Below are 27,176 nucleotides of genomic sequence, written 5' to 3' on the forward strand. Positions count from 1 at the left end.
GGAATATCCCGCCGATCAAGGTGCCAGGGAACCACTCTGCACACCGGCAACCTAAGGAGTTGCTGACATGACCTGCTGAGAGAACTTGCCGCAAAAACATAGAAATTTTCAAAGTGCTCTCTGTATCTTTAATCTACATAGAATCTAAATAGGTACCTATTCATTTAAGTTACACCGCAATATGCACTCTTCAGCACTTCTACTTAATTTCAGTTTCACTGTTTTAATTTGGACACCCCTGTTGTCTGTGATATTCATATGTTTCCTATTGGTTAAACCAGGGGCGGCTCACTCCGCGATTCTATCGCCGCGCTACAAGTACATGCTGGCGGCCGCGAGTTCGCGGCCTAATCAGGGGTGGCGCGCGTTCTCACGGAACGCACGTTCGCACTTTCTTTTGTTACTTTACGTCGCGAGTTTTTTTAAGGTTCATATGCGATGTCCGCGTGTGGAATGGCTAATAATGCTTAGTTAAATAGACATCATGAATAAAATAGGACAATCTTACATATATCTCAGTCCCACGGAAAAGTTCAATAAAAATATATAAATACTGTATATAGAGTACCCAAGACTTGAATATAATGGTAATTATTAAATTTTATCTGAGTATTAATTCGTTTTAATCCATAAGCAGCAACCCTATCGTCCGACGCTGCGCACGTGCGGCTCGTTTCTTTGTTAGAATTTTGTAGGCATTTAAAAAGGCGGCATTTCGTGAACATCAAACCAGTGGGCCTTCTGTACTTGTACTATTATATATTCTGTGGTTAAACGTTAAACTGACACGATCTCAGTAAAATAACTTGTTTACAATAATCTCTAGCCTTGATTGAAATCGTCCGAGTTTAGTTGTTTGGCCGCCCATGGGCTCTGCGGTGGCTCTCTCAACACCTCATGCTGTAAGAAACATTGCTGTTATTATATACACAAACACTCATGTTACGTCCCTTTCCTTCAATATATTGGAAACGAAAGTGACAGCCATGAAATTCCGTTGGACTTACCTTTACGAGTATCCGTTGGGCTTCTATTAAAACTGTAGGTCGGTAGTATAAATATATTGTAGATTTTGTATTCCACCCTGTACTCGTACCTAGGTACATACCTAGTTATTTTTACATTCGATGGCACTAAAGAGAATTGCATCAGTACTGATGGCACCATAAGCAGCCGGCTTAATCAACATCACAATCTATGTAATATAGAAGTAAAACCGTGATCGTGATTTATGTTGGCTTGAGTGTATTAGTTAAAGTTGGTTAAAGCAAATACTATGTAAACTCTACGAGTTAATACGTGCAGCTCGGTGCCAAAGTTGGCAACAGGCACACTAGCGCTCCTAGCGGCATGAGTTGATCAAAATAGTTTAGTTTCATACAGCATAAAATTAAAAAAAATTACAAATTCTTATTTTTTTGTTTTATTCCGTCTAAAAATGTTAAAGTAGATCAAGTAATAGCATTTTCTATTTTAATTTACTCAAATAAAAGTCTGAACTACTACTTCGATCAACTCGAACCGCTAGATGGCGCTAGTAAAATTGTTGCCGCTCAATTGTATGGGAAACGTCAGAAGCTGCACGTATTATAGTATATAGTATTTGGTTAAAGTAAAAGCGCTCAAATTTCACTATTAATAAAGATTTAAATTTAAAACTGGCGATGAAATTTTTATGCACCTTGAGGAGCCGCTATCTTTAGATAAGATATATAATGTAATAATGACATTGATGACTTAATTACCCATTTATATATTGTTTATTTTAAAGTAATATTGATGCGACCATTAGATTAGATAGATATTTTTACAGCGACACAGATCGGCAAGCAGCGCACAGCACTTTCGAGTTTCCGAACGAAAAGTCTTTGACCTTTGGCCGAATGTCACTTTTGACATTTATATTTTCTCAAGAGCCGTATCTCCGCTGCGCTGCTCGAGATAACTGAAAAGTGAAATATAACGCTATTTAAACCGAAACCAGACAAGTGTTAGTACTCGCGATGGTTTCGCAACAATTGGTATACGCGGCAGCGGTGCCCGTGGGAGTGGTTTTGGCTATCGGACTGATACGTAAATGGAGGTCCAGAAAATGGGGAAAATGCTTAAGTAACACTTGTTTGAGGGGTAAAACGTTTTTAATAACGGGTGCGAACAGCGGGATAGGGTTCGAGACGGCCAAGGCGCTGGTGAGACGGAAGGCTCGAGTGATCTTCGCGTGCAGAGACATCGCGAAGGCGAAGGAAGCTATCACGCAAATAAGGAAGTCTCAGCCGACCGGCGGCGAACTGGTAAGCAACTTGATAGTGTTTAGGACAAAGTAATTTATTATTTATCGAAATTTTTGTTTTTTTTTTAAATATAGATATTTTGATGCTCCTATACAATCTCTCACAGAATGTCTTTGTAACCAACACGGCTTTTAAAAGAGCCTCTGTAACATAGGTGGATACATAACCTGATATACATATGCTTTCCAATGTCCGCTAAGTCCAAGAGGCATTCATAACGATGTTAGTGCATAGGCTAAAGATCCTGACTGAGACAAGAAGTTGTATTCTTGTGGTGGCAAAATACTATCCTACGGGCATTTTCAGAATTTGGGTCCCCCAATTAGTGTAAACTTGTTAACAAATATTAACTCGCTGTCAGTTTTGTGACAACAATTAAGCATAAAATCTGTCTAAAAATTGAATTTTTTCACATTCTGAATGTAAATTATCGCTTAAAGTTTATGTAATTAACACAAAAACAATATTTTTATTCATATTTCATGCTTAACTATCGTCACAAAACTGACAGTGAGTTAATTTTTGTTCATGACTTACGCTAATTGGGGGTCCCAAATTTCTGAAAATGCCCCTATTATAGACCCAATTTATCTGATTTTGAATTTAGAACTTTCTTTTATTTAAAAATCGAATATGATTTGTACTTGAACAAGTACAGTGAGACTTACGAGGTTATTGCAAGTCCTTGACCTGTTTTCTTCTAGGGCCTATTACATGATTCATCTTTAGCTGCTAATGAGCTTGAAGAATTTCAAATGGTGAGAATGATACAGATAAACTGAATAATGTGGTTGAAAATGTTCAGTAGTTACATCGGAATCAAACATTTGGACTAATATTTGTATTTGGTAAATTCTGTATTTAGTTAATATACATTATTTACTATATTATTATATGTCTGTACTAGGTTCAGTCAAGATATTAAATAGAGATTCAGACAAAGGCCAAATATCTATACACAACTTTATTGCGTTAAGGTTGTAGATGTAGATACATATTTTTAGAACTTTGCTCTGCATCAATATACAACGTGTTTCCGGTAACACTCAAAACCTCAGACACCCCAACTGATTTTAATTTTTTTAAACTCATCTAGAGTATTCATCTTTTAATCTGATGGTTACTTTTTTTTAAATTGAATTTTTAATTTTCTGTACAGCTCTACTTGACTTTTAGCTCTACACTCAATAATTGCTAACTTCCACCATAAACCATAAAACTATTTATTTGTGTACGTTACTGCAACGACGTAAGGTTTACCAATAGACAGCTAAGATGTCACTGTAAAACACTTTAAAGCTTTGTCACAGTAAACTTCAAATTGGACAGGTAATCGCAGTAAGCAAATTTAAACCCAATATTCAAAATGACAAGGTTGTAATTAGGTACGAGTTCAATTTGTTATGACTTATGATAGTTATGATAAACATTAAGATTAAACTGACAAACAACGTCAAACTCGTAGCGGAAAAAATAATCGTCCAAGTAACCAGCCAGTATTAATACCCCTAAATACTGAAAAAGGTAAACAACCTCTAGCAATGCGATATACACAATGTTGTCTTACGAGTACAATAGAATAGGCACGTAAAAAATAACTAATAATACAAATTTAAATAAAAATATTACCCCCATCAAGATATAGCTCAATCGATTCTACTCTCGATTCTGAACAAACTGTTTTCAGGTTTTTAGTGTTAAGTGAAACACGGTGTATAATACCAAGTATTTTATAGAAGGAGATTTGTAATCTTAGTGATAGAGTGTATCAAATTATCTTTGTATAACAACATACCTATATTTATGTATACCTGTTTAGTTTGACTTTCATACCAATAGATAGTCTTTAGCTGGTGTATTGTTAATCTATATAATAATGTAACTTTCAAATAACCTTTCTTTGTTTTGAAATAAGATATCACTAAAATGTAAAAATGTATATTTTGGTGATTGACTGTTTAATATTTTATTTCTGTTATATTATGTAGGTACAAGTACTTAGTTAGTTTGTTAAGGGGTGAAAACTATTTACCACTATTTTCATCTGAGACATTACTGCACCACAGAATTAAAATGATTCCTATTACTGTCTGGAAATAGAGAATCTACTTAGTTCAGGTTTAAATTTTCTTCTGAATTAGCCAGGTCCACACAGAGTGAGACGCGTCGCGAGGCAATTTCCTCGCGTGGCAATCGAGCTATGTAATTGTAGACGTGCCGCGGCCAAGGTAATGCGTGCGGTTTGCTTACTCGAGCCATCAGTCTCGGACGAGCCCCATCTACATTGGCCGATTGCCGCGCGAGTGCATTGCCTCGCGACGTGCTTCGCTCTGTGTGGTCTCTTGACCCGGCTATCCATACATAATATTAAAAATGGGAAAGTGTGTGTGTCTGTTTGTTTGTCCGTCTTTCACGGCAAAACGGAGCAACGAACGGTTTTTTGAGGAGAGATAGTTGAATGGATGTAGAGTGGCATGGGCTACTTTTTGTCTCTTTCCTTCTCTACCCCAATACTTCTCTAAAATGGGGGCCTCGAGAAGATTTCAGTCCCCCCTCAGTTGGGACGTTTTCTTTTCAAAACATTATATGTTTGTATGGAGCATTCCGCAATTTTCTAATTTAACGCGAGTGAAGCCGCGGGCAAAAGCTAGTTAACAATAAATTATTCTCTTAACTCTTGAGCTGTACCTGGGTAAAACCATGAAGCGAATTTCTTAAGATATATGTACCTACTAACTTTTGCCCGCGGTTTCGCTCGCATTAGAAAGAGACAAAAAGTAGCCTATGTCATTCTCCATCCCTTCAACTATCTCCACTTAAAAAATCACGTCAATTCGTCGCTCCGTTTTGCCGTGAAAGACGGACAAACAAACAGACACACACTTTCCCATTTATAATATTAGTATGGATAATTGGAGAGTCACTAAATTAATGGCATTTTTATTTAAATGCCATTAATTTAGTGACTTTTTCTACACAGATCCCGATGCAGCTGGATCTCGCCTCATTCGAATCCATCGAGAACTTCGTAGAAGTAGTGAAAGCTGGTTTCTACAAAATAGACGTGCTGATCAACAACGCAGGAGTCGCTACTCCGCTGAACCTTGGCCTGAAGACCAAGGAAGGTTATGAGATCAACATCGGTGTCAATCATGTTGGCCATTTCTATCTTACTAACCTGCTGCTGGATCATTTGAAACGGGCAGCGCCTAGCAGGTATGTTTGTTGTTTTTCCCCTCACTAGCTCGGAAACACGTGTTTTGTCCTTTAATACCAGCGGGTAAAAACGCGTTTTATCCACTAGTGGGTAAACTAATTTGACCTTGAATAAAGTCAAATTAACTGCTTTAAAATTGATAAAAGTGGGTGAATCTAGTAATAAAGATGATTTACCACCTGCGGAATTACTGGAAGCAGTGATAAACGCATTTTTTGCGTTGTAGTTTCCTCGCTATAGGTAGTGAGGGGAAAAGTTTTGTGTTACACTCGGGTGCAAATGTATTTTACTTCTCGTGTGTTAAAAAACTCGCAAGTTCAGGATTCTATTCTCGAACCACTCGCTTCGCTCGTGGTTCAACTATAGAATCCTTTCACTTGCTCGTTTTTCAATTCCACACTCGGCGTTAAAATACAACTTTGCCCCCTTGTATAACAAATAACTATTATCCCTTCGTCTGTGTCTGTCAAAAAATTGTCATAAAACATTTCACTTTGATATATTATTTTAAAGTCCAAAGCTTTATGTTAGGATCCTTATCAAACACAGACGAAGGGTTATTTATCAGCCAATGCATGCTTGCATGCTATTCTTGCCAACTCAAATCTACAAGAAGCCTAGCAGAGCATTGAGACTGATGTTGCCAGTAAACCATCTAACTACTTATAATCTAAAAGCGAAGTGTAATTAATATTTCATACAAGTATTGTAAGATACACAATAGTACATTACATCAGAGGCCGGGGAAATGAGGATTTCCGGCCAAGTGGGTATATACGATAGGGATACGAGGCAGGGAATCCGTTTTCACGCCGAGGCATGTATAGTGCTTTTCTCAAACATACAATGAAATAAAAAAAAAATGCTCTAAAGGACAATATTTTATAAAAAAAAGTTACTTTGCAGGCCTAGGCCTGAAAAATAATATGAAATCCCATTACAGTCCTCTCGAGTTGTTGCGCCCAAAAAGCGATACTTCCCAACCCATTTTAAGGAACGTAAAGACAATATTTCATTGCATGTTTGAGAAAATGTTAATTTTAATATTAGAAAAATAATGTCATGCTACTTCACTATTTATTTTGCGAGTGTAATATGCTGTACTTTATTGACTAGTATTTTTCTCATATTTCTTTCAATCATTTTGTTGGTCAGAAGCATCTGAGAGAATATTTTTTTCCCCTCACTAGCTCGGAAACACGTATTTTGTCCTTTAATACCAGCGGGTAAAAACGCATTTTATTCACTAGTGGGTAAAGTAATTTGACCTTAAATAAAGTCAAATTAACTGGTTTAAAATTGATAAAAGTAGGTGAATCTAGTAATAAAGATGATTAACCACCTGTGGAACTACTGGAAGCAGTGATAAACGCATTTTTTGCGTTGTAGTTTCCTCGCTATAGTGAGGGGAAAAGTTTTGTGTTACACTCGGGTGCAAATGTATTTTACTTCTCGTGTGTTAAAAAACTCGCAAGTTCAGGATTCTATTCTCGAACCACTTGCTTCGCTCGTGGTACAACTATAGAATCCTTACACTTGCTCGTTTTTCAATTCCACACTCGGCGTTAAAATACAACTTTGCCCCCTTGTATAACAAATAACTATTACAAGCTTTATTTCTACTTGCCTTGTTAGTATGTTAGTTTGGGTCAAAACGTAGAAGCTAAATTTGACCCAAATGTCGGTTTCCGATTGAGCTGAAATTTTGCACACATATGTAGATCACGTGACAATACAATATATGGTATCGTGGAGCTGATCTGATGATGGAGCAGAAAGGTGGTTGTAGGAATTCTGTTATGAAACGTCGTATTCCCATCGAGTAAGGGGTTTTTAGAAACGTCTCGGAGAGCAGTAGATGACTGTTGAAAGAAAGGTACAGTCGGCGATTAAAGCTTGTGCCAAAAATGAAATACTAACGAACTACGTACGAAAAAATTTAATTATACATTACAGACTGTCTAAGTGATATATATAGAGAATAAAGTAGACCCATTTTACGGTATCAATTTAAATGTGAATTTGTTTAAAGTACACGGCGCTTTCTTCAAAGATTACGATATTACCCTTGAAATTATGCAAAGCGAAGAAATATTATTTAAACTATTATCTCTGTTTGTAACATGCAAAGCATATTTATCATTAGTTATAGCAATCAACAGAAACATTGTCTAGATCTTATGTTATGTCATACGGTTTAATCTCTAACTTTGTTTAATTTCACTCGGGTCGTAAAATGTCTATATTTAAACTTATTTCAGAATCGTGATTCTGTCTTCCACGCTTCACGAGAAAGGGAATATCAACTTTAACGACTTGAACTTAAAGCAGGAATCTGAATTGGCTGTTCAGGTAAGCATTTTGTATACTTAAGGGCCTGTTTACACGCGGTGCGAGAACTCATATGCGATTTTATTTATATACATATTATGTTTGATTGGTATGCTGAGTTGTACTCAACTCAACAGTCCGCAAGGTAAGTAAAATAGTAATAAGCTTGCGTCGTCTAACTAAGCCTTTATAATTTGAATATTAAATATACTTCAGCCCATTTTAAATACGAAGTCCCGATTGTACTTGAAACTTAACAAAAGGACTTATAATGTTTACCTTTCGTTACCTAATTATGAGCACTTCACTTGGCAGGCGTCCGAGCAAACTGCCTCCAACTAAAGCGAAAGTATACAGAGAAATTTGCATTGTGAATTTAACAAGTTCGACTTGTTGCGTTTTTATCCGTTTGAAACGAAAGTATTTTAGTAAACGGAATAAAACACAATATTGATGATTCAAGTTTCAAGATTCAAAAGATATTTGATTGAATTGATTGAATCAGCCAAACAAATTATGTTTAAAACAATATGTGTCATAAATCATAATATTGTCTTCGGTTACCGCGATAGTTACTCATGAAATAAAACTATGGAAACGGATTAAATCGCGTATAATGAATTTACAATTCATCCCGACGTTTCATGTTCGATGTCATGGATAAAGTCAATCATGCTATAAAGTTTTATAAGCCTCTGGTTCTTGCGAAGGAGAAGCGGTATATACCCAGAATGTGTTGCGCGAGGCCATTGAGATCAAGAAATATTCAAACTTTAATAAAGAAGATGGCTTTACTTTGCCACCGGCTTGGGATCCAGTAGTACATCTGATAATGGAACAAGCACGACGAAGACTGTGAGGCATTTGTGTTGTATGGTGTTGGACATTTGCAGTTTGTTTTTGTAAATTTTGTGTAGATTAATTGATTAATTGTTTTTTTTTAACATAGTAAGGGTACATTTTTTGAATATTGTATAACTAGCATTATTAATAGTGTTAGTGTGTAAACCTGCCTTAGAAAGAAATCTATATTATTTATGGTCATGTTTCGTTAATATTTCTTGTATGTGGGTAGCTTTTGCATATTGTAATTTTACCTCAGTCACCCGTTGACCACGAACGCTGTAAAGTGTTCGAAACGTCGAGATGAACTGTAAATTCCCGTTTCCATAGTTTTATTTAATATGTGTCATGTTGCTTTTATAAAATCGACGTGTTGATTCAAGAGACAAGTAACTTGTAGAATGTACTAGTTACGCTTAACAAAATCTAACTTGGCGTTTGAACCAAAGAGCACGTAGGCGCTATTTTAACCAAAAAACATGTTGAACGAACATGAAAACTTGTTGTTTTTTCTCTCAGTGTACATTTTATACAATACCTCGCCGAAAAAGGATCTGGCTAGTGGCCCGTTTCTCGAAAGGTACAAGCCTCGTATTACAAGTGTGTTTCCATGACAACCCATACGATTTGACAGTTCGCGCACTTGTAATACAAGGCTTGTACCTTTCGAGAAACGGGCCCCAGGTATCTTTTGTTTTCCCTAAACCTAGTCCTAACGCCTAATAACCGACTCAAGTGCTTGGGGCTTTCGTATTTGAAATCTTTACAATGGGGTGTAGAAGTTTGTTTGATTTAAGGCAATTTTTGAATTTAAGGCAAGCGAAGCCGCGGGCAAAAGTCAGTTATCTATTAAACAATTTAAACAATAAATAATCAAGATAAAGTATTATTGAATATCATAGTTACAATGCATTTTTTAACAGGGCAAGCTGAAAGGCCGCAACAACCCAGGTTACTGCAACTCTAAGCTCATGAACGCGTACTTTGGTCGCGCGTTGGCTGACAAGCTCAAAGACTCTGGAGTGGATGTGCATACTGTGTGCCCGGGGTTCTGCTATACTAATCTATTCAGGTAAGGTTATAGTCAACTAGGGAACAAATCAAATTATTTTATTGAATAGTTTTTGATTTGTTCTTTTTTCAAGTAGTCACACTACTATATATATAAATTATAAATTTAAATAGATATCATACACGAAAGAAAAAACGACAAGGCCCACTGGTCTGGCCGAGCCGGGAATCGAACCCGGGTCTTCAGCTTACGCGGCTAATGTCTTCACCACTAAACCACCCGCCCGCCATGGTACCCGACGAAACAATGGTAGATGTGTACACTTTCTTGGTTTCCTTGTGCTACAGATCTCTGCTATAGTATAGTGTTAGATCTGTGGGATATCCCCCACAACCAGATGGCCGAGCGGTTTAGGTATCTGTCCGGTAAACGGAGATCGCTGGTCCGAATCCAGCTCTGGACATTTGGCGGCCTTGGTCATTTTGGTATATGACATTTAATCACGCGTCAATTAGCGTAAATTATCAGTACTGCTACTTGTCAATAGATGTCGCGACGAACGAAGAGTCTAATGCTCAAAAATTTTTACCTAATATTACAATAGTATTAATCAGTATTCTGTTTTCAATTCCTTCTGCTTGTAATATAAGTTGTAAACTGTTCTAATATTATTTTTTTGGCAATCGAGACACAGTTGCCACCTAGTATCGAGTAGTACTGATAATTCACGCTATTTGTCGCGTGATTGTCGCTAGATGTCACTTAACTATGCCTATACAAATAACCCGCATGGAGTTAGAACACTTCCCTTACTTATTCCTCTATGGTTTAATAGTGTGATTACTGAAAATAAAATTTAATCTTTTCTATGAAAATAATTTAATTTGTTCTGAATTAGTGATGATCTGATAAATTGATATAATATTAATCTATTAAACAGCTTTATCATGCCAATCGTTTTCGCTGTTATCTCTCTCTATCACTCTTTTATCATCATCATTAATTTAAGAGTTGGACTCTTGTCGGTGGAGCAACATCCATGAGTGCCGGTCTTCTGCCTTCCTTTTGACTTTCTGATACAACACGACGTTGATTCGTTTCTTTATTTGGGTCATATACGATCTCCTTGGTCTCCCCCTTGATTGAATTTAAATATGTGATGATACATACACATACATACATACAATCACGCCTGTATCCCATAAAGGGGTAGGCAGAGCACATGAAACTACTAAAGCTTCAGGGCCACTCTTGGCAAATAAGGGGTTAAAAGAAAACGAAACTGTGGCATTGCAGTGACAGGTTGCCAGCCTCTCGCCTACACCACAATTTAACCCATATATGATGTGATCATGTGATGATATATTTCGTAAATTGTATAAAATATTTTATTTTAAGTATCTGCTCTTGGTCGTTTTCCAAATCAAATCTCGAATATCGAATTTCACCAGATCTAGACGTGTTTGGGCTCATTCTTCTCAGAATCATGAGCTGATTCGTTCCCGACGATAAAAAAATGTGCCCCAAATTTTCCATACAAAATTCGAGTTTCCAATACGTCACGCACGTAGTAAGTTCATACTAGAATCGTGACGTAAAAGGAAAAAAAAAATAGGACGAATTTTTTTATCGTCAGGATCGAATCAGCTCGTGATTCTGAGAAGAATGAGCACAGACACGTCCAGATCTGGTGAAATTCGATTTTCGATTTTTTTTTTTTACTTTTGGAAAACGCCCTCTTACAGGCAAGTTTTATTCAAAAAACATATATGCAAGTGCAAAATCATGTACTAATTTGTATTTACAATCCCGCTGTAATGTTCAATGGCATAGTATCTAAGTTCACCTGATAAAAGCGACCTTTTATCATTTGTGACGTATATATTTGACTCCTGAACAGCGGTTAGTTATTATATCGACGGTGGAAAGGAAGAACCACTTAAGCGACATTTTGGTCGAAAATGAGTTATATATATCATTGGAATCAGCGTTTTTTTCTGCGTCGTTAGAATTGGGTTTCACGGCGATCCGATGACTTATATGTCGCTTAAAGTAATTCACGAATGAGGTCTGAATTTGAAAAACCACCCCTTATGCGATACACAATTTGAATAAAATATTATCTGTGTCACTTAAAACCTATTCCAATATTACCACAGTCGTATAAACTATTTTTAAAAAGAGTTCGTTTCCGATGTAATGTCCCTTAATTGATTATTCCGGGCACATATATCATGAATTCTGTACTTGAGTGGTTCTTCAAAACTGTTTAATAAAACGGTTGTCGGTTAAATGAATGTTACGAAAAATTACGTTGTTATTTAATTGCTTTAAGCGACACTCCTTACCGCGGCCGAACCTGTCGCTTAAAGTATACTTTATAAATGCGATACGTCGGTTAAGTGAAGATTGAAAATGATATTATGATAACGGTTAAAGTGTTGTTCTAATCTATTTGATGTCGGTACAGTGAACAATTTTTGGCGCGAATTTCACGCGAATGGTGCTTTACTTATACATAGGAATGCAGTGGGTCGCTTCAGTCAGCGGAACGGGCGGTTAAACACTAGGGTGGAGCGAAAAAACACTTTTCTGGAATTACCAAACCTAATAGTTATCAATCAATGCCCCTTAGTCTATGAAGCCTTTGTGCAAATTTTCAGTTTTTTAAATCAACATCTTCTGCCTCCGCATTAGGGTTGAAATTTTGAAAATCTCATACAAACCTAAAAATTCAACTTTCAGATAAAAAATTTTTTCGGCAGTATTATGTTTAGTATATGTTATTGATACATATCATTATGAGAAACTACAAAAAGTTGCGAAAATAGCGTCAAGAATCGCCAAAGTTTGTCTAGTTTCAGTACATTCGCCAAAATAGCCGCTAAAATACTGAAAATTGGCAATTTTTAACGCTATTTTCGCAATTTTTGGTAGTTTTTTGTAATAATATGTATCAATAATGTATACTGAACATAATACTGCAGAAAAACATTTTTTATCTAAAAGTTGAATTTTCAGGTTTGTATGAGATTTTCAAAATTTCAAACCTAATGCGGAGGCAGAAGATGTTGGTTTAAAAATATGAAAATTTGCACAAAGGCTTCATAGACGGCATTGATTGATAACTATTAGGTTTGCTAATTCCAGAAAAATGTTTTTTCGCTCCACCCTATTAAACACCGGAGTGCGGCGGTTGTGTCGCCGATCGCTGCCTGATTCGACTAGGTATTACGCCGTGGCTTGCGTGGGCGACGGCGATGCGACGCATACAAAATCAAACCTTGTCGATATGGAAGCATGAGACGCGACGGCGACGGTCGCGCGACCGTCGCCCACGCAAGACACGGCAGTAGGTATGTAATAAGTAAGCTAGCTACTTATTCTTAATAATTTATAAACTCAAAATGATTGTGATCTCAAAAAAGTGCATACTTAATTAAGAGTTATTTATTAGAAGTAGATTTATTTTATTAAAATAAAAATACACGTTAATTTCGTTAAGTATTTTATTTTTCTCCTTAAAAAACGCACAATATAGCGTTTTTTTAACCGCAAATATATTCTAAATTTTTCAATAATATGAAATATTTTAAAAATATTAAAGCTAGCGTTATAATTCACAAAAAAGTGTCGATTTAGTTTCAAATTTCTGGTATACATACATACATACAATCACGCCTGTATCCCATAAAGGGGTAAGCAGAGCACATGAAACTACTAAAGCTTCAGTGCCACTTCATTTCTGGTATACCACTTCAAATTGGCACGTACTAACTGCCCATGCGACTGTTGCTTAATTGAATATCTTAGAGACAAGTTAAAGAAGGTAAGTGGCTTCAGTGAGTTTTATAGTACTATGATGATGTCGCTTAAATGGTTCTTCCGGGAATATTTTGAGGACCTTTTCAATTAAGCGACATCATTTTCAGGATCCTGTAAGATTTTGGAGTAAATGTTTATTTCATAAAATAGAGAAAAATAAAATAAGATTATCGTCTTAAGAACTCATTTACCTATTTCAAATAGGAAAAAAGTTATGATTTTTTTTCTCAAAAAGAAAACTTTGAAACACTCTCCTGTACAATTCACTAAATGTCGCTTAAGGGGTTCTTCCTTTCCACTGTCGATATGTAAGCAGTAAGGCTTATTTTTCATTGAGAAAAATGTTTAAAGTGACATAGACAGAAGGAATGCCAACCTTAACCTCATAAGGCCCAACATAGTTAGTTTTCCTATGTTTAAATCAAACCTTGTTCTATAAGCAAATTGGTAAGAATATCGTTTGTTACAAAAAGCAATGAAACAAATGAAATGCTTCAAATTAAATTGCAACAACTACGTGCATTGTAATGTAATGTACAGTGTGTTTCAAAGTTGTCGACCGGTCTGGCTCAGTCGGTGTGACCCTGCCTGCTAAGCCGCGGTCCTGGGTTCGAATCCCGGTAAGGGCATTTATTATGTGAGGAGCACTGATATTTGTTCCTGAGTCATGGATGTTTTCTATGTATGTAAGTATGTGTTTATCTATTTAAGTATGTATATCGTCGCTTAGCACCCATAGTACAAGCGTTGCATTTGTTTTATTATTTTATTAAAGTGCATGGCGAATTTATCAATGAATTCATTCATTTCTCCATGCAATTTTGCAGATCACTGTACATTGGGTCTTAAGAGGTTATAATGCGCGAGTTATTAAGTTTTTTTTTATTTATACTACGTCGGTGGCAAACAAGTATACGGCCCGCCTGATGAAAGCGGTCACCGTAACCTATGGACGCCTGCAACTCAAACAGTGTCACATACGCGTTGCCACCCCATTAGAAACTTGTACATTCCCTTTTGCTGTGTTAAGTACACAGTAAAAAGGAGTGTGCAAGTTCTAAGGAGGGTTCGGGTTGCCGACGACTCAAAGGACAATAAACGGAACAAGTTAGTTCCGTAAGTCCTCCCGTCATCAGCACACCGCACCCTCGTTGAGCTCTGGCAGCCTTACTCACCGACAGGAACACAACACTATGAGTAGGGTCTAGTGCTATTTGGCTTGGCTGCGGTCTTCTGTAAGGCGGAGGTACTACCCCAGTTGGGCTCTAGATTCGAGCGAGACAATATCCGCTGTGCTGTGCCCTACCACACAAAGCGGAATATCATTCGCTATGCCCTACCTCCTATAGAAGTGAGATTGAATCGTGGACAAATTGGCATTCCTATTACTGGCATGACAGTTTATAAGTTACAGCTTTTGCCCGCGGCTTAGCTAGCTTTAAATTCGAAAATTGGAAAATGCTCCATACAGAATTCCACCACCCAGTTTAGGGAAGTGGGGGGTTAGAAAGATGCAAAAAGTAGCCTATGTCACTTTCCATCCCTCATACTATCTCTACTTAAAAAATCATGTCAATTCGTTGCTCCGTTTTGCCGTGAAAGACGGACAAACGAATAGACACACTGGCTTTCCCATTTAGAATAATATTAGTATGGATTAGATTAGTTTAAAAAAGTGTTTTGTCCTTTTCTCACAAATACACAAATCAACATGACAGATAAAGACGTTTATGAACATACCCCGGCCGGCGAGAGCAAAAATGCGTTGACAGCTTAATAGTGCGAGGACACACACTTTGGTCGATGTCGATAAAAACAACACGATGTACTGGACCACCGTTATGATATGCAGAAGTATTAATTATTGTTGTAAACAAAATTAAAACCAAGTGTTTGTATTTATTCAGTATTTTATGTAATTTTCGTAATATACAATTAGCATTTTTTCTAAATTTTCTGATTTTAAACTCCTTCGCCTTGCCGATAAAATCCATTTCATCCAACTAAAGGACCGTTCTAAATCTACTGTAGTAATCGGAACTGTACTGTTATTCTTAGAAACGCGTGGAGGTATCAAGTTGAAATAAATAACAAATACTAATGGCTTAGTTTAAAAAAAAATTGTGCTTAATTAAAAGTCGACTATTCTATCGACATCCATATGTCGAGTTTGTCAGTATACCTTATCAAGTTATCAGATGCAAAACCCTTCGCGTCTACACTCTAAAGGCCCAGCCACGACATTGGTCTGCGCGACAACGGTGAGCGGCAGCCATACGTGCGAATGAAAAGTCCCATAGCTGTGTCTCGCTTCAATGTATGGCTGCCCTTCAGCGCTGTCGCGCTTAGACCAATGTTGTGGCTGAGCCGTAAATACAAGTAGCGGCTCGTAAGTTTAGCTCTCAGTGAAATGTGGAGGGGATAACTGCGCATGTGGACGCATACCCTTCGCCCCCTGTAAACCCCGAGAGACCAGGGGCCCGTTTCTCGAAAGGTACAAGCCTTGTATTACAAGTGCGCTAACTGTCAAATCGTATGGGTTGTCATGGAAACACACTTGTATTACAAGGCTTGTGTACCTTTCGAGAAACGGGCCCCTGTTTTTGACTTCTGCGCAATAACGGTCAGCGCTAAAGTTTCCTGCCGCTACTTTTACTTATTTTAAAATGGCTAGGTATTTTACTAGACGTATGTATTTTGTTTCAGAGATTCATTGAGATGGTATCACTTCATTCTGATGGCTCCCATCGCTCTGCTGTTCATGAGGTCTTCTCAGCAGGCAAGTGTCACGTGCATTTATTATTTTTGACAGGATCTTTAGCTGTCTTGTATAGCCATCAGTAGCGGCTGGTCCATACAAGCCGATTCCCACCGGCTTGCCTAAAATTGATTACTATTAAAGTACCTAATGTTAAGGTAGGCTTCATTTTGCTCAGTGTTGCCTAGCAGACATTTTCACCAGCCGCCACTGACGGCTCAGCCACGACATTGGTCTAAGCGCGACAGCGGTGAGCGGCGGCCATACATTGGAGCGAGACACAGCGATGGGACTTTTCATTCACACGTATGGCTGCCGCTCACCGCTGACGCGCTTAGACCTATGTCGTGGCTGGGCTGTGATAGCCATCACAGTTGACGTAGGCTGCACCTTCAATATACCTTCTTAACCGATTCGTTGCGTGTTCCATTTTTGAAATCTTTACGCTGTGACGGCGGACAAATTATCGTTTTTAAAATGACACGCCTCTCGTGTTAGTCACCACACGCAAAATACCTTGATGACACGCCTCTCGTGTCATCCGCACAGAAACGGTTAATAGTCGTTGCAGCTATTATTTTTAATGAAGTCAATGATGCTGTAGCCAATGATGACAGATATATCGGGGTTTTACCGGCACACTATTATAATATTACTAAAAATCTCAAAGGTCATAATCGAAATTTCTGAAATGACATGACAATACGAGTTTTTATCAATTAAATCTATATTCTTTATAAATTGTAGTATCTTATATGTATGTACATATTACATAGTTATGTATTTAGGTACTTGTGTATGGATTACGTATGACGTACATGTTGATTTTACGATTTTACGAATGCTTGAGGTGTGACGAGAGAAAGTCCAAGGTTCAACATTATAATTACCTATACTTTATTATTTTGTCATAACTATACTGAGCATATCTGAAGAATAATTTTTAGAAATTTTTTTTGTAACAGACGTAAATAATATTTTTATATCTGATAATATTGTTTCATGAATACTCTCATGTTAAATTGTATTTTGTTATTTAATGCATGGTAATTATAAGATGTAATGATTTGAAAAGAAGATGGCCCGCCGAGTATCTTGCCGGCCCCATAGTGGATTAACACTCCTCCATCTGAGAGGGGACTGAAATCGAGGCTGAGGCGTAGGATTAGAGCCGGCGTAGCTTTATTTGATGTGATGATGTGTCATAAGTATGCCTAATTGAAAAATAAACTATTTTTTTTGTTTTAGTTTATTTATTAAAAACACTTATTTTTTCAGGGTTCGGAGACAGTCGTATTTTGCGCTACCGACTACAGCATAGAGGGCAAAACTGGAAAATTCTACCGTGACTGCGTCGAATATACCTCCAAATACCCCTTCGACAAAGAGGTGGAGACCAAACTGTGGCAAGCTACTGAGGACATGGTCAAAGCCAGGAGGCCCTTGTGAGACCCAGCACCCACTCGAAGCCAAACACGTAACACGGAACCCGCTCAACGCCCACAAGATTTGAATATTCGACCGAACCCGCCTGTGAAACTTAAGCGTCAAGAGAAGCCTAAGGAAGTCAGGAAGACTGAGAGACCTAAGCCGTGTCAGGAGAAAAAGGTGGAACCACGTCGGCAGGAAAGGAAGAGTCAGGCTGGGCCGAGTCGGCCGAAACGGCAGGCGACGGGGCAGTCTACTTCGAAGAAGAATTGATCGGTATACGCTTCAGGTCAGACAAAAAGGATTTAAGAAGGTAGTGGATGATCGCTTCTCCATAAAAATGTAGGGTAAGAATATTATAAGTAATGTTCTCTGAACTTTAATATTATATGACAACACACGCCATGCAGTTTTGACTTACTTTGGTCTTATATAGTTATTTTAATTCATAGAAAGAAGGAGCATGTACATAGCCATAGATTAAATATAAGAAGATCATACTATCCTATACATTAAAATGAGAGCACCTAAGAACGCGCATATACCACACCACATAGATGGCGCCACAAAAATGCCTTGTTGCCATCGAATTATTTGTAGATTGGCGTGAAGTGTTATTATCGAGCCATAAATGTGACACTTAACGCCATCTACAAGTATAATCGAAAGCTACAAGGCATTATTTTTTGTGGCGCCATCTATGTGTGGTGTAGTATGCGCGTTCTTACGCGGTCGCATTTAAATGTATAGGATGGTATGATCTTATATTTAATCTATGACAGCATAATACACGGTGTTTCCGGTATCACTCAAAACCTCAGACACCCCAACTGATTTTTATTTTTTTAAACTCATCTAGAGTATTCATCTTTTAATCTGATCGTTACTTTTTTTTTTATTGAATTTTTAATTTTCTGTACAGCTCTACTTGACTTTTAGCTCTACACTCAATAAAGTAATTGCTAACTACCATCATAAACCATAACACTATTTATTTGTGTACGTTACTGCAACGACATAAGGTTTACCAATAGACAGCTAAGATGTCACTGTAAAACACTTTAAAGCTTTGTCACAGTAAACTTCAAATTGGACAGGTAATCGCAGTAAGCAAATAAACTCAATATTCAAAATGACAAGGTTGTAATTAATGTGTACGAGTTCAATTTGTTATGACTTATGATAAACATTAAGATTAAACTGACAAACAACGTCAAACTAGTAGCGGAAAAAAAAATCGTCCAAGTAACCAGCCAGTATTAATACCCCTAAATACTGAAAAAAGGTAAACAACCTCTTAGCAATGCGATATACACAATGTTGTATTACGAGTACAATAGAATGGGCACGTAAAAAATAATTAATAATACTAATTTAAATAAAAATATTACCCCCATCAAGATATAGCTCAATCGATTCTACTCTCGATTCTGAACAAACTGTTTTCAGGTTTTTAGTGTTAAGTGAAACACGGTGTATACATCAAATTAAAGTAAAATCTCTCTATGAAATTTATAACTAATACCCGGAGGCAAAAATTGAGACGGTTTTTTTATAGAGAAGCGGTTACTTGACTTCGTCCCCTATCTTCTTAATCGTTTTAGGAGCAATACAGGGTGATATTGGTATAATGGTTGGTAAAGGCAGCTACTTGATTCCTGATATTATATTCCAAACGAGACTGGGTAGCTTCTTTTACTATCCCTTTTGAGAATTCACCCTGAATTTTTACGATGAACAATAATAATTATAAGAATTGATTGTTTAAACATACGAAAGGTTGTATTTGTACATAAATATTACTTTAAAATATATAAAATCAAAATGTCACTTTTTAACTGAACCAAAGATCTTTAGCAAAGGTGTGTCAAAAATTTTAATAATATATTCGGACATTTTAGAAATTTACCCAACATCGCTAATACTGGTGTATTCCCAGCAGTCCCCAGTGTCTGTTCGCTAGGTAGAAATGGGTATAGATTCATAGACTGCTGTTATAGATGGTCAAGCAAGTATTGTCACTAAAAAAAGACCCGAAATTAAAATTTTCTTTGGACGACAAACCTTCGCCCCTAAATTTTCAATATTTTTTTAAGTGTTATGGCTCATCGATGATTCCGCCAACGCCAAGGCACGCGCTTTATGAATTACTAGCTTTTGCCCGCGGGTTCGCTCACGTTAGAAAGAGACAAAAAGTAGCCTATGTCACTCTCCATCCCTTCAACTATCTCCACTTCAAAAATCACGTCAATTCGTAGCTCCATTTTGCCGTGAAAGACGGACAAACAAACATGTGAGACACACACACTTTCCCATTTATAATATTAAGTATGGAGGAATTGCCACTGAGCCCTTTTTTTTTTGGAGTGGAGAATGCGTTACGCTGAGCTCTACAGTTTTCAAAGACGCCTTTTTTAGTGGTTAAGATTTGCTTGACTGTCTTTATATATTCATCTTTAGGGTCAGTTGCACCAAACCGTCTGTCACCGTTAAAGCATTCGTTAAATTTTATTGTATGGGAAGTTTCATACTCGTCTGCTGCATGACGATGATGTGTCTGTCAAATGAGATTGATGCAACTGGCCCTTAATGTTATCTTCTACGATTCCGTGTTGGTGTTATGGTGTAAGCCCCCTTAGAAAATCCGTTTAGTCATTAGGAAATGTCTAGCACAACACCTATTGCATGTTCCTGTCACTAAATAGAATATTTGATAGGTAGCGTGAAAAATTACACAAAAAAAGCTCGAGCAAAAATCTTATCCATATAAATAAAATATTAGTCATAAGAAAATATGTTTTAGATTATTACCGTTTAGGGCCTATTATTATTCCACTCTGTATAATCATGTAGTTCACTGAATTGTCTTAAAAAGTACATAAAATGAAACATAGATTAAATATAAGAAGATCATACCATCCCATACATTAAAATGCGACCGCCTAAGAACGCGCAAACACTACACCACACATAGATGGCGCCACAAAAAAAATGTCTTGTAGCTTTCGATCATACTTGTAGACATTAAGTGTCACTTTTGACATAGATTTATGGCTCGAAAGTGACACTTAACGCCAATCTACAAATAATCGATGGCAACAAGGCATTGTTTGTGGCGCTATCTGTGTGGTGTACAGTGTAGTGTATGCACGTTCTTAGGCGGTCGCATTTTAATCTTCTTATATTTAATCTATGGCATAAATCAGATGAATTCGTATAGATAGAGATATGTTTTTCAAGGGAATTCTAATTTTTGATAGTTCCGCAAAAAGGGTAGGTTTTTTTTTATAAATTATATTCACCAGTTAATGCATGATTGGAATGTTGATTTTGAATTCGTATAAATTAGTTTCATGTACATCAGTCAACCAATTCGAATTCTACCACTGTAGAACCTTTTCACAATCAACGTCAAAAGTGACTTCTATGGCCAATAATGTACGGTGTCAATAAGACAGGGTTCTAGAGTGGCCTATGATTCATATTGGTTCACCGTACTGGTTCTAAAAAAATGGTTTGTATCATATTTGATACATGAGCACTTTTGTTATGTTACATGAACATCACAACGAATATTGCACTACGAAATTTTTTGTTAAATTATTTAAGGTACAGCGTGGCAAATCTCGACTGGGGGGGGCAATTGTATTGTAACTGATCCATTTTTTTCATTATTAAATGTTATTACACTATGATGTTGAGTTCTACGTTTAGCCACTGAACACACCTATCATATACAGTATGTAAACTAACGAAAACCATTTACTGTAACCCGTAAATGTCCAGGTGATACTGAGAAACTTTTACTATGGGACCAACACCCAAAACGCGAAATAAAAATTTACTCTCCCATAGGAAATACTTACTATAAAATAAAACTACCTATGAAACTGTCAGAAGATATTTTCGTGATTTCGGGGTTGATCCCATAGGAAAAGTTTCTCAGTATCACCTGGACATTTACGGGTTACAGTAAATGGTTTTCGTTAGTTTACATACTGTATAACCGCTGGATACTCTATTTAATAATGTAAACATTGTAAAACATGGAAAAATGGACCAGTTACATTTGCCCCCCAGTCGAAATTTGCCCCGCTGTATCTTCTTCATTATATGTTAAAAAGGAACCTGCGTACAAATAACAAATTTCTTACTTTTTGAAATTAACGAAATATAATTAAAAATAAGCCATATGTAATTATTATAATATTTTAATTTCTTTATACTTAGTGCCATTATTCTTATTCCATTAGCTTAGTGGGAACATAAATATTATCTGAGCATAATTTATAGTTATAATTGGGTCAATCAACTTATTCTTGTCATTCTGTCAGCCAAGACAACAGATATAACAGTAGCTTACTTTAAAAAAAAACTCTAGAAAAGTCACCATCGGCGGCCCATTTCTCGAAGTAACAATTTACAAGTGGTTGTCAATGTCTAATATGACAAGTTGGAAAGAGACTTCCGCTTGTAACTTTCAGTTTTGAGAAATGGGCCCCTGATATAATAGTGCGTTCAAGGTGTTTACAGATGTAGTTCGAAAAGATTTGCCTTCGTATTGTCACGGAAACGTACGAACGTGTCATGTTATTTCAGCCAGTCTCAGTACAAGATGTACTGACATTGATGGAACTAGCATGACAAATACGAACGTTTCCGGAAAAATACGAAGGGAACCCTTTTCGCACTACACCTGTACGAATATATGAACACGCCTTTGTCAGTGTTAGTGCGTGTAGATGTTTTTGAACAAGTTTACCGTTTCGATAGATCTGACGGGGTCTGCTGCAGGCTGCAGGTCATAATATCATGCTTGGTAGTTGGTCTATTAGTGCGTTTTCACATTATCCGATCCCATATCGGATGTCGGACCGATATCGCCATCTTGGATTTTTTCTATTAAAATCCTTCCGACGTCCGATATCGGATCGGTTAATGTAAAAACGGCCTTAGGCTGGGTTTAGTGTCACGCGGACCGACCGCGCGGACTAATCTTATACCTTTAAACGAGCAATTCTTGTATATTTATTGTGTATTAAGTTCAGGGAGCGTTTTAGAGTCAAGCGGACAGGACAACATCAACTTTATACACCGTGTTTTTTTTTTGTTTTCCGTTAAATTCGACACGTCGTTAGGGTCGTTATCAGGAACCACCCTGTATATCACTTTTAAATAAATTCGCAAAAAAATCATCGGTTTCATACATACTAAATGAATTAATTGGTGTGAGATACCCTTAACCCTTCGTCTGTGTTTGATAAGGATCCTAACATAAGGCGTGGGACTTTAAAAATTTATATCAAAGTTAATTATTTTATGACAATTTTTGACAGACACAGACGACGGGTTAAGAATAATATTCAAGTTAGTGTCAAGTGATTGACGGCACATGTCAAAACAAATAACATTGGGAAGTGGGTAAAGGTTGTCACACACGTGGTCAGTATTTTTTTTTTAATAACTCAATAACCGTAAGAGTTAAGACGCTAGTTTCTTAGAGAAATTAATTGTATTTGATCTAAAGAACCATCTCTTAAAGTTAACGGAATTCAATAAAAACAGAGTGTACAAATTAGCCGTGCGACACTAAAACCAGCCTTATAGAGAGGGCTTATAATTTTCCTACAAAGGCTACAAAACCCATATTATGATATTTGGTTACATTTACATGCCATAAAATCAGAGTATAATGAGGGGGCAGACAGGTTATGACAGATGGCGCCACCCTATTAGTCCATACATGAGAGCGAGAAGATGATATGTTTTTTCTCTCTCACATATGAATGACAGTGACATGCCTAGACACTTGCATAGGCGCCGCCTGGCGGGATAAAATGACAGTGTGCCTCCGTGACCCAGGAGACCGTATCTATGGCGACGAGTGACAAGAAATAGTCGCTTCACCCAATTAAAGAAATGTGTCCTTCCTGTTGTATAATATTATAATAATGTTGATGGTAGCTGGTGTCAAATGTTACATTTAAGGGTGAGTTGATGTTAGTACAGAACAAAAAATAATAGTACATAATATAGAAAACAAGGATGATTTTATTATTTACAATCTTCATACTAAGAATCGTACCTCAGTTTTTTAGCGCCATCAGTATGCCTAGCACATGATGGCCGCGGGAGTATGTCGCCGCGAGATAGATGACACGTCTTTGTCTAATTGTATTAATGACATAAGGACAGGTAGTCTATCTCGCGGCGACATACTCCCGCGGCCATCATGTGCTAGGCCTGCTGATAACTCATAACTACACTGATGATGATGATGCCTACAAATTTATTATTTTCAAAATGTGTATTGACGTGATATCATGATATTAAAATAAGGAAGCATGTCATTTGTTCTTACAAAAAATAACAACGCAAAAGTATTTGGAAAAATATAGTTTTGACCACTTCCAGGCTGAGAAACAGCGCCATCTAGTTTTAAGCCTAATAGGCCCATACATTTCGGGGGTACGCTTTTTTGTATGGGCTTGTCTGTCCCGGTATTATATCGTCCTTGATAGAAAATAATGAATAACCTTAGACGTATACGCATTTGAACAATATGTATTATTTCAGGTGGTAATCGTTATTTGTTATACAAGGGGGCAAAGTTGTATTTTAACGCCGAGTGTGGAATTAAAAAACGAGCAAGTGAAAGGATTCTATAGTTGAACTACGAGCGAAGCGAGTGTTTCGAGAATAGAATCCTGAACTTGCGAGTTTTTTAACACACGAGAAGTAAAATGCATTTGCACCCAGTGTAACACAAAACTTTTCCCCTCACTATAGCGAGGAAACTAAAACGCAAAAAATGCGTTTATCACTGCTTCCGGTAGTTCCACAGGTGGTAAATCATCTTTATTACTAGATTCACCTACTTTTATCAATTTTAAAGCAGTTAATTTGACTTTATTCAAGTTCAAATTACTTTACCCACTAGTGGATAAGATGCGTTTTTACCCGCTGGTATTAAAGGACAAAACACGTGTTTCCGAGCTAGTGAGGGGAAAAGAAATTAAACCATCTTCTAGAAAATTTTGAAGGTCGTTGAACCAATACGTGCTGACCTTAATAACCTTACACCGTTTCAATTTATCCATAGAATAGGCTAGTTTCCTAAACTTAAATTAAAATATTGTATGCAGTGCACGAAATAAAGCACCACATAATTAGAAGAAAAACATGGACAGTAGTTATGTTTAAACATAATTTCTATTTAATAAGTCAAAGAGAAAGATATAAAGTAAATTAATTGACCGTGACGTCACTCCTCACTATTTCAGAGTAATTCCATATTAGCAAATGGTTTTGACAGTTCTTAAAAAGAAGCTGATTTGACTAGTAGGAAACTAGCCTATTTATAATATTTACCAATAAATTAAATTTAAAATATTTAACATTTTGTTCCACTTCGTACGTTTACCACCAATGCCTAACAAGCAAAATTGGCAACTGTAACTCTTACTATTAATTTTTTTTAAACTCTTTTCTTGATAATTTATAAATAAAACTCGCGCAGAACTGTCTACCGCTATTTCGATTTCATTTTAATAACGGCATTCTGAACTAATATGATTTTTTGCTGAAACATTCTAACATTAAATGATTTAAGTCGCTTTAAATTGTAATACAAATGTGCCTCATCTCACGACAAATTCGACTATCTTGTGACAAATTTCATGTTATTTTGGATTGTAGTATTAAAAGATGTGATTCAGATTGAAGCATGCCTACTAATGGAGCAAAAGCACAGATTTTTAATAAGTTACTAACGTAACAGATCCTTCACTGGCCCGCAAAACGACAAACACCTACGCTTTATTTAACTAATACTAATAAAGTTACTACGTAAAACTCAGAAGAATAGATGGTACGAGGGGCGTTCAATAAGTAATGATAATGAGTATTAAAACATAAGAATGTAAGTATCCTTATATTTTTATAATTAAAAGTAACTCTTTTGTGATTTATTTACATATTAAATTTTTTCAATTATAATTTTTTTGTCCCCTTTAAAAATTAAAATTTTAACGATAGTCTAAATACCATATCAGTAAGCACTTCACTTCATTATACTTCAGAGTAGCGATAATATTACAATTTTATTTAAAGGTCGGGTATAAAATATTAATGATCCTTATATTGCCTTCAATATTAGGTATGTCACTTGTAGCTTTAAATACACTAACTTGAGCAGCACCCTCGGCAATTTGAGGGTTCGGCCCTGTCGACTGTCATTTTGAAGGCCAAAAACATTATTATTTGTTTGTTTAAAATGTTCTTATTGTAACTAATCATTTTTTTTAATATTAAAATGATTGTATGTTCTTCTTTAATACTAACGTAATTTTGTTTTCAATCTATATTCTCAATTTTCGTGATAATCTGTAAAAATCGTGAACATGACCCAAAACAGCACTTATATTTTTTTTGGATACCGTACCGTTTGAAAATGTATCTATACGACCTTTTTTATTGCTGTTACTAACAAAGGATAAACCCAGCTTTAATTAAAGTATGATTATTTTTGATATTCATGTCAGAAATGAACTCACGACATGTCAAATATTCATGAAAACATGCTCTTATTTTACTGAAACTTTTCATCCCCCACCTTGTGTCAATTATTTAAATATCAAAGAAAAACAAATGAAAGTAATAAAAATTTGAATTATGCAATTTCACTTTAATGAGTACTGCTACATGGACAAGTTAAGAAAAATTAAATCAAGATACAGGAACATATCCATTCTCATTACTTTTTTAACGTCCCTCGTACGTGCCACGCGACTACACAGGCGGGCGCGTGGCGCCCCTCGGCCACTTGTTCATTCGAATGAACGGCTAGCGTGTAGGTACTTAACGCGCGACCGCGAGGTGACGTAGGCCTGGCAAAAGTAATAATAAATTGTAAGTTAACAAGAAAAGGGTAAAATGTTAAAATTGTTATGAACATATGATATGATGGGTGGGGTATTATAATACCTATTGCGTTGTTTTACGTAATGGATACAATAGTAGATGTTGTTATATTAGAAATCGAGGGTTTACTGGTGACACCCGATAAGTTGAGCACTGGCCCCGTAGCGGAATGGCATTTCTGCGACGCGAATCGCCGCAGAAATGTGGTCTGGCTCTGTCGCGCCAAACGCAAGCGAGATAGAGATAGATAGCTACGAAAGAGATAGCTTTTTGCATTCGAAAGAACTACACTATTATCGTGCCGAAACGCCGTTTTTTGTTTAACAGATTACTGCTAAAGCGAAACGTTCATCTCAGAAAATTCATACTATACGCACACTGGTTTTTGAAATTCGAACATGTGCAATTTAAACTATTTCAACGAAAAATAGTTTCAGCAGTAAACCCTCGAAATGTGTCTTTGTTAGCCTAAATGTTAACTGAACGAGGTCAATAGAAATGTATGTAAATGTAACGTATGTCTCGATACCATTGGTGCGAGCCGGAGGA

The 27,176-nt window shown here is 36.7% G+C and overlaps 1 protein-coding gene across 1 annotated transcript; it reads left to right on the forward strand.

Moving 5' to 3' along the window:
* Nucleotides 1-1,841: 1,841 nt before the first annotated feature.
* Nucleotides 1,842-18,488, forward strand: LOC125241593 (retinol dehydrogenase 14-like). The gene is made up of 6 exons (XM_048150141.1): nucleotides 1,842-2,291; nucleotides 5,272-5,507; nucleotides 7,770-7,860; nucleotides 9,606-9,754; nucleotides 16,226-16,298; nucleotides 17,556-18,488. The coding sequence occupies exons 1-6, from the start codon at nucleotides 2,004-2,006 to the stop codon at nucleotides 17,724-17,726; spliced, it is 1,008 nt and encodes a 335-aa protein (XP_048006098.1). The 5' UTR covers nucleotides 1,842-2,003; the 3' UTR covers nucleotides 17,727-18,488.
* The last annotated feature ends 8,688 nt before the right edge of the window (nucleotides 18,489-27,176 follow it).

Source organism: Leguminivora glycinivorella, chromosome Z (assembly GCF_023078275.1).
Source record: "Leguminivora glycinivorella isolate SPB_JAAS2020 chromosome Z, LegGlyc_1.1, whole genome shotgun sequence".
In the NCBI taxonomy this organism is placed as follows: Eukaryota; Metazoa; Arthropoda; class Insecta; order Lepidoptera; family Tortricidae; genus Leguminivora; species Leguminivora glycinivorella.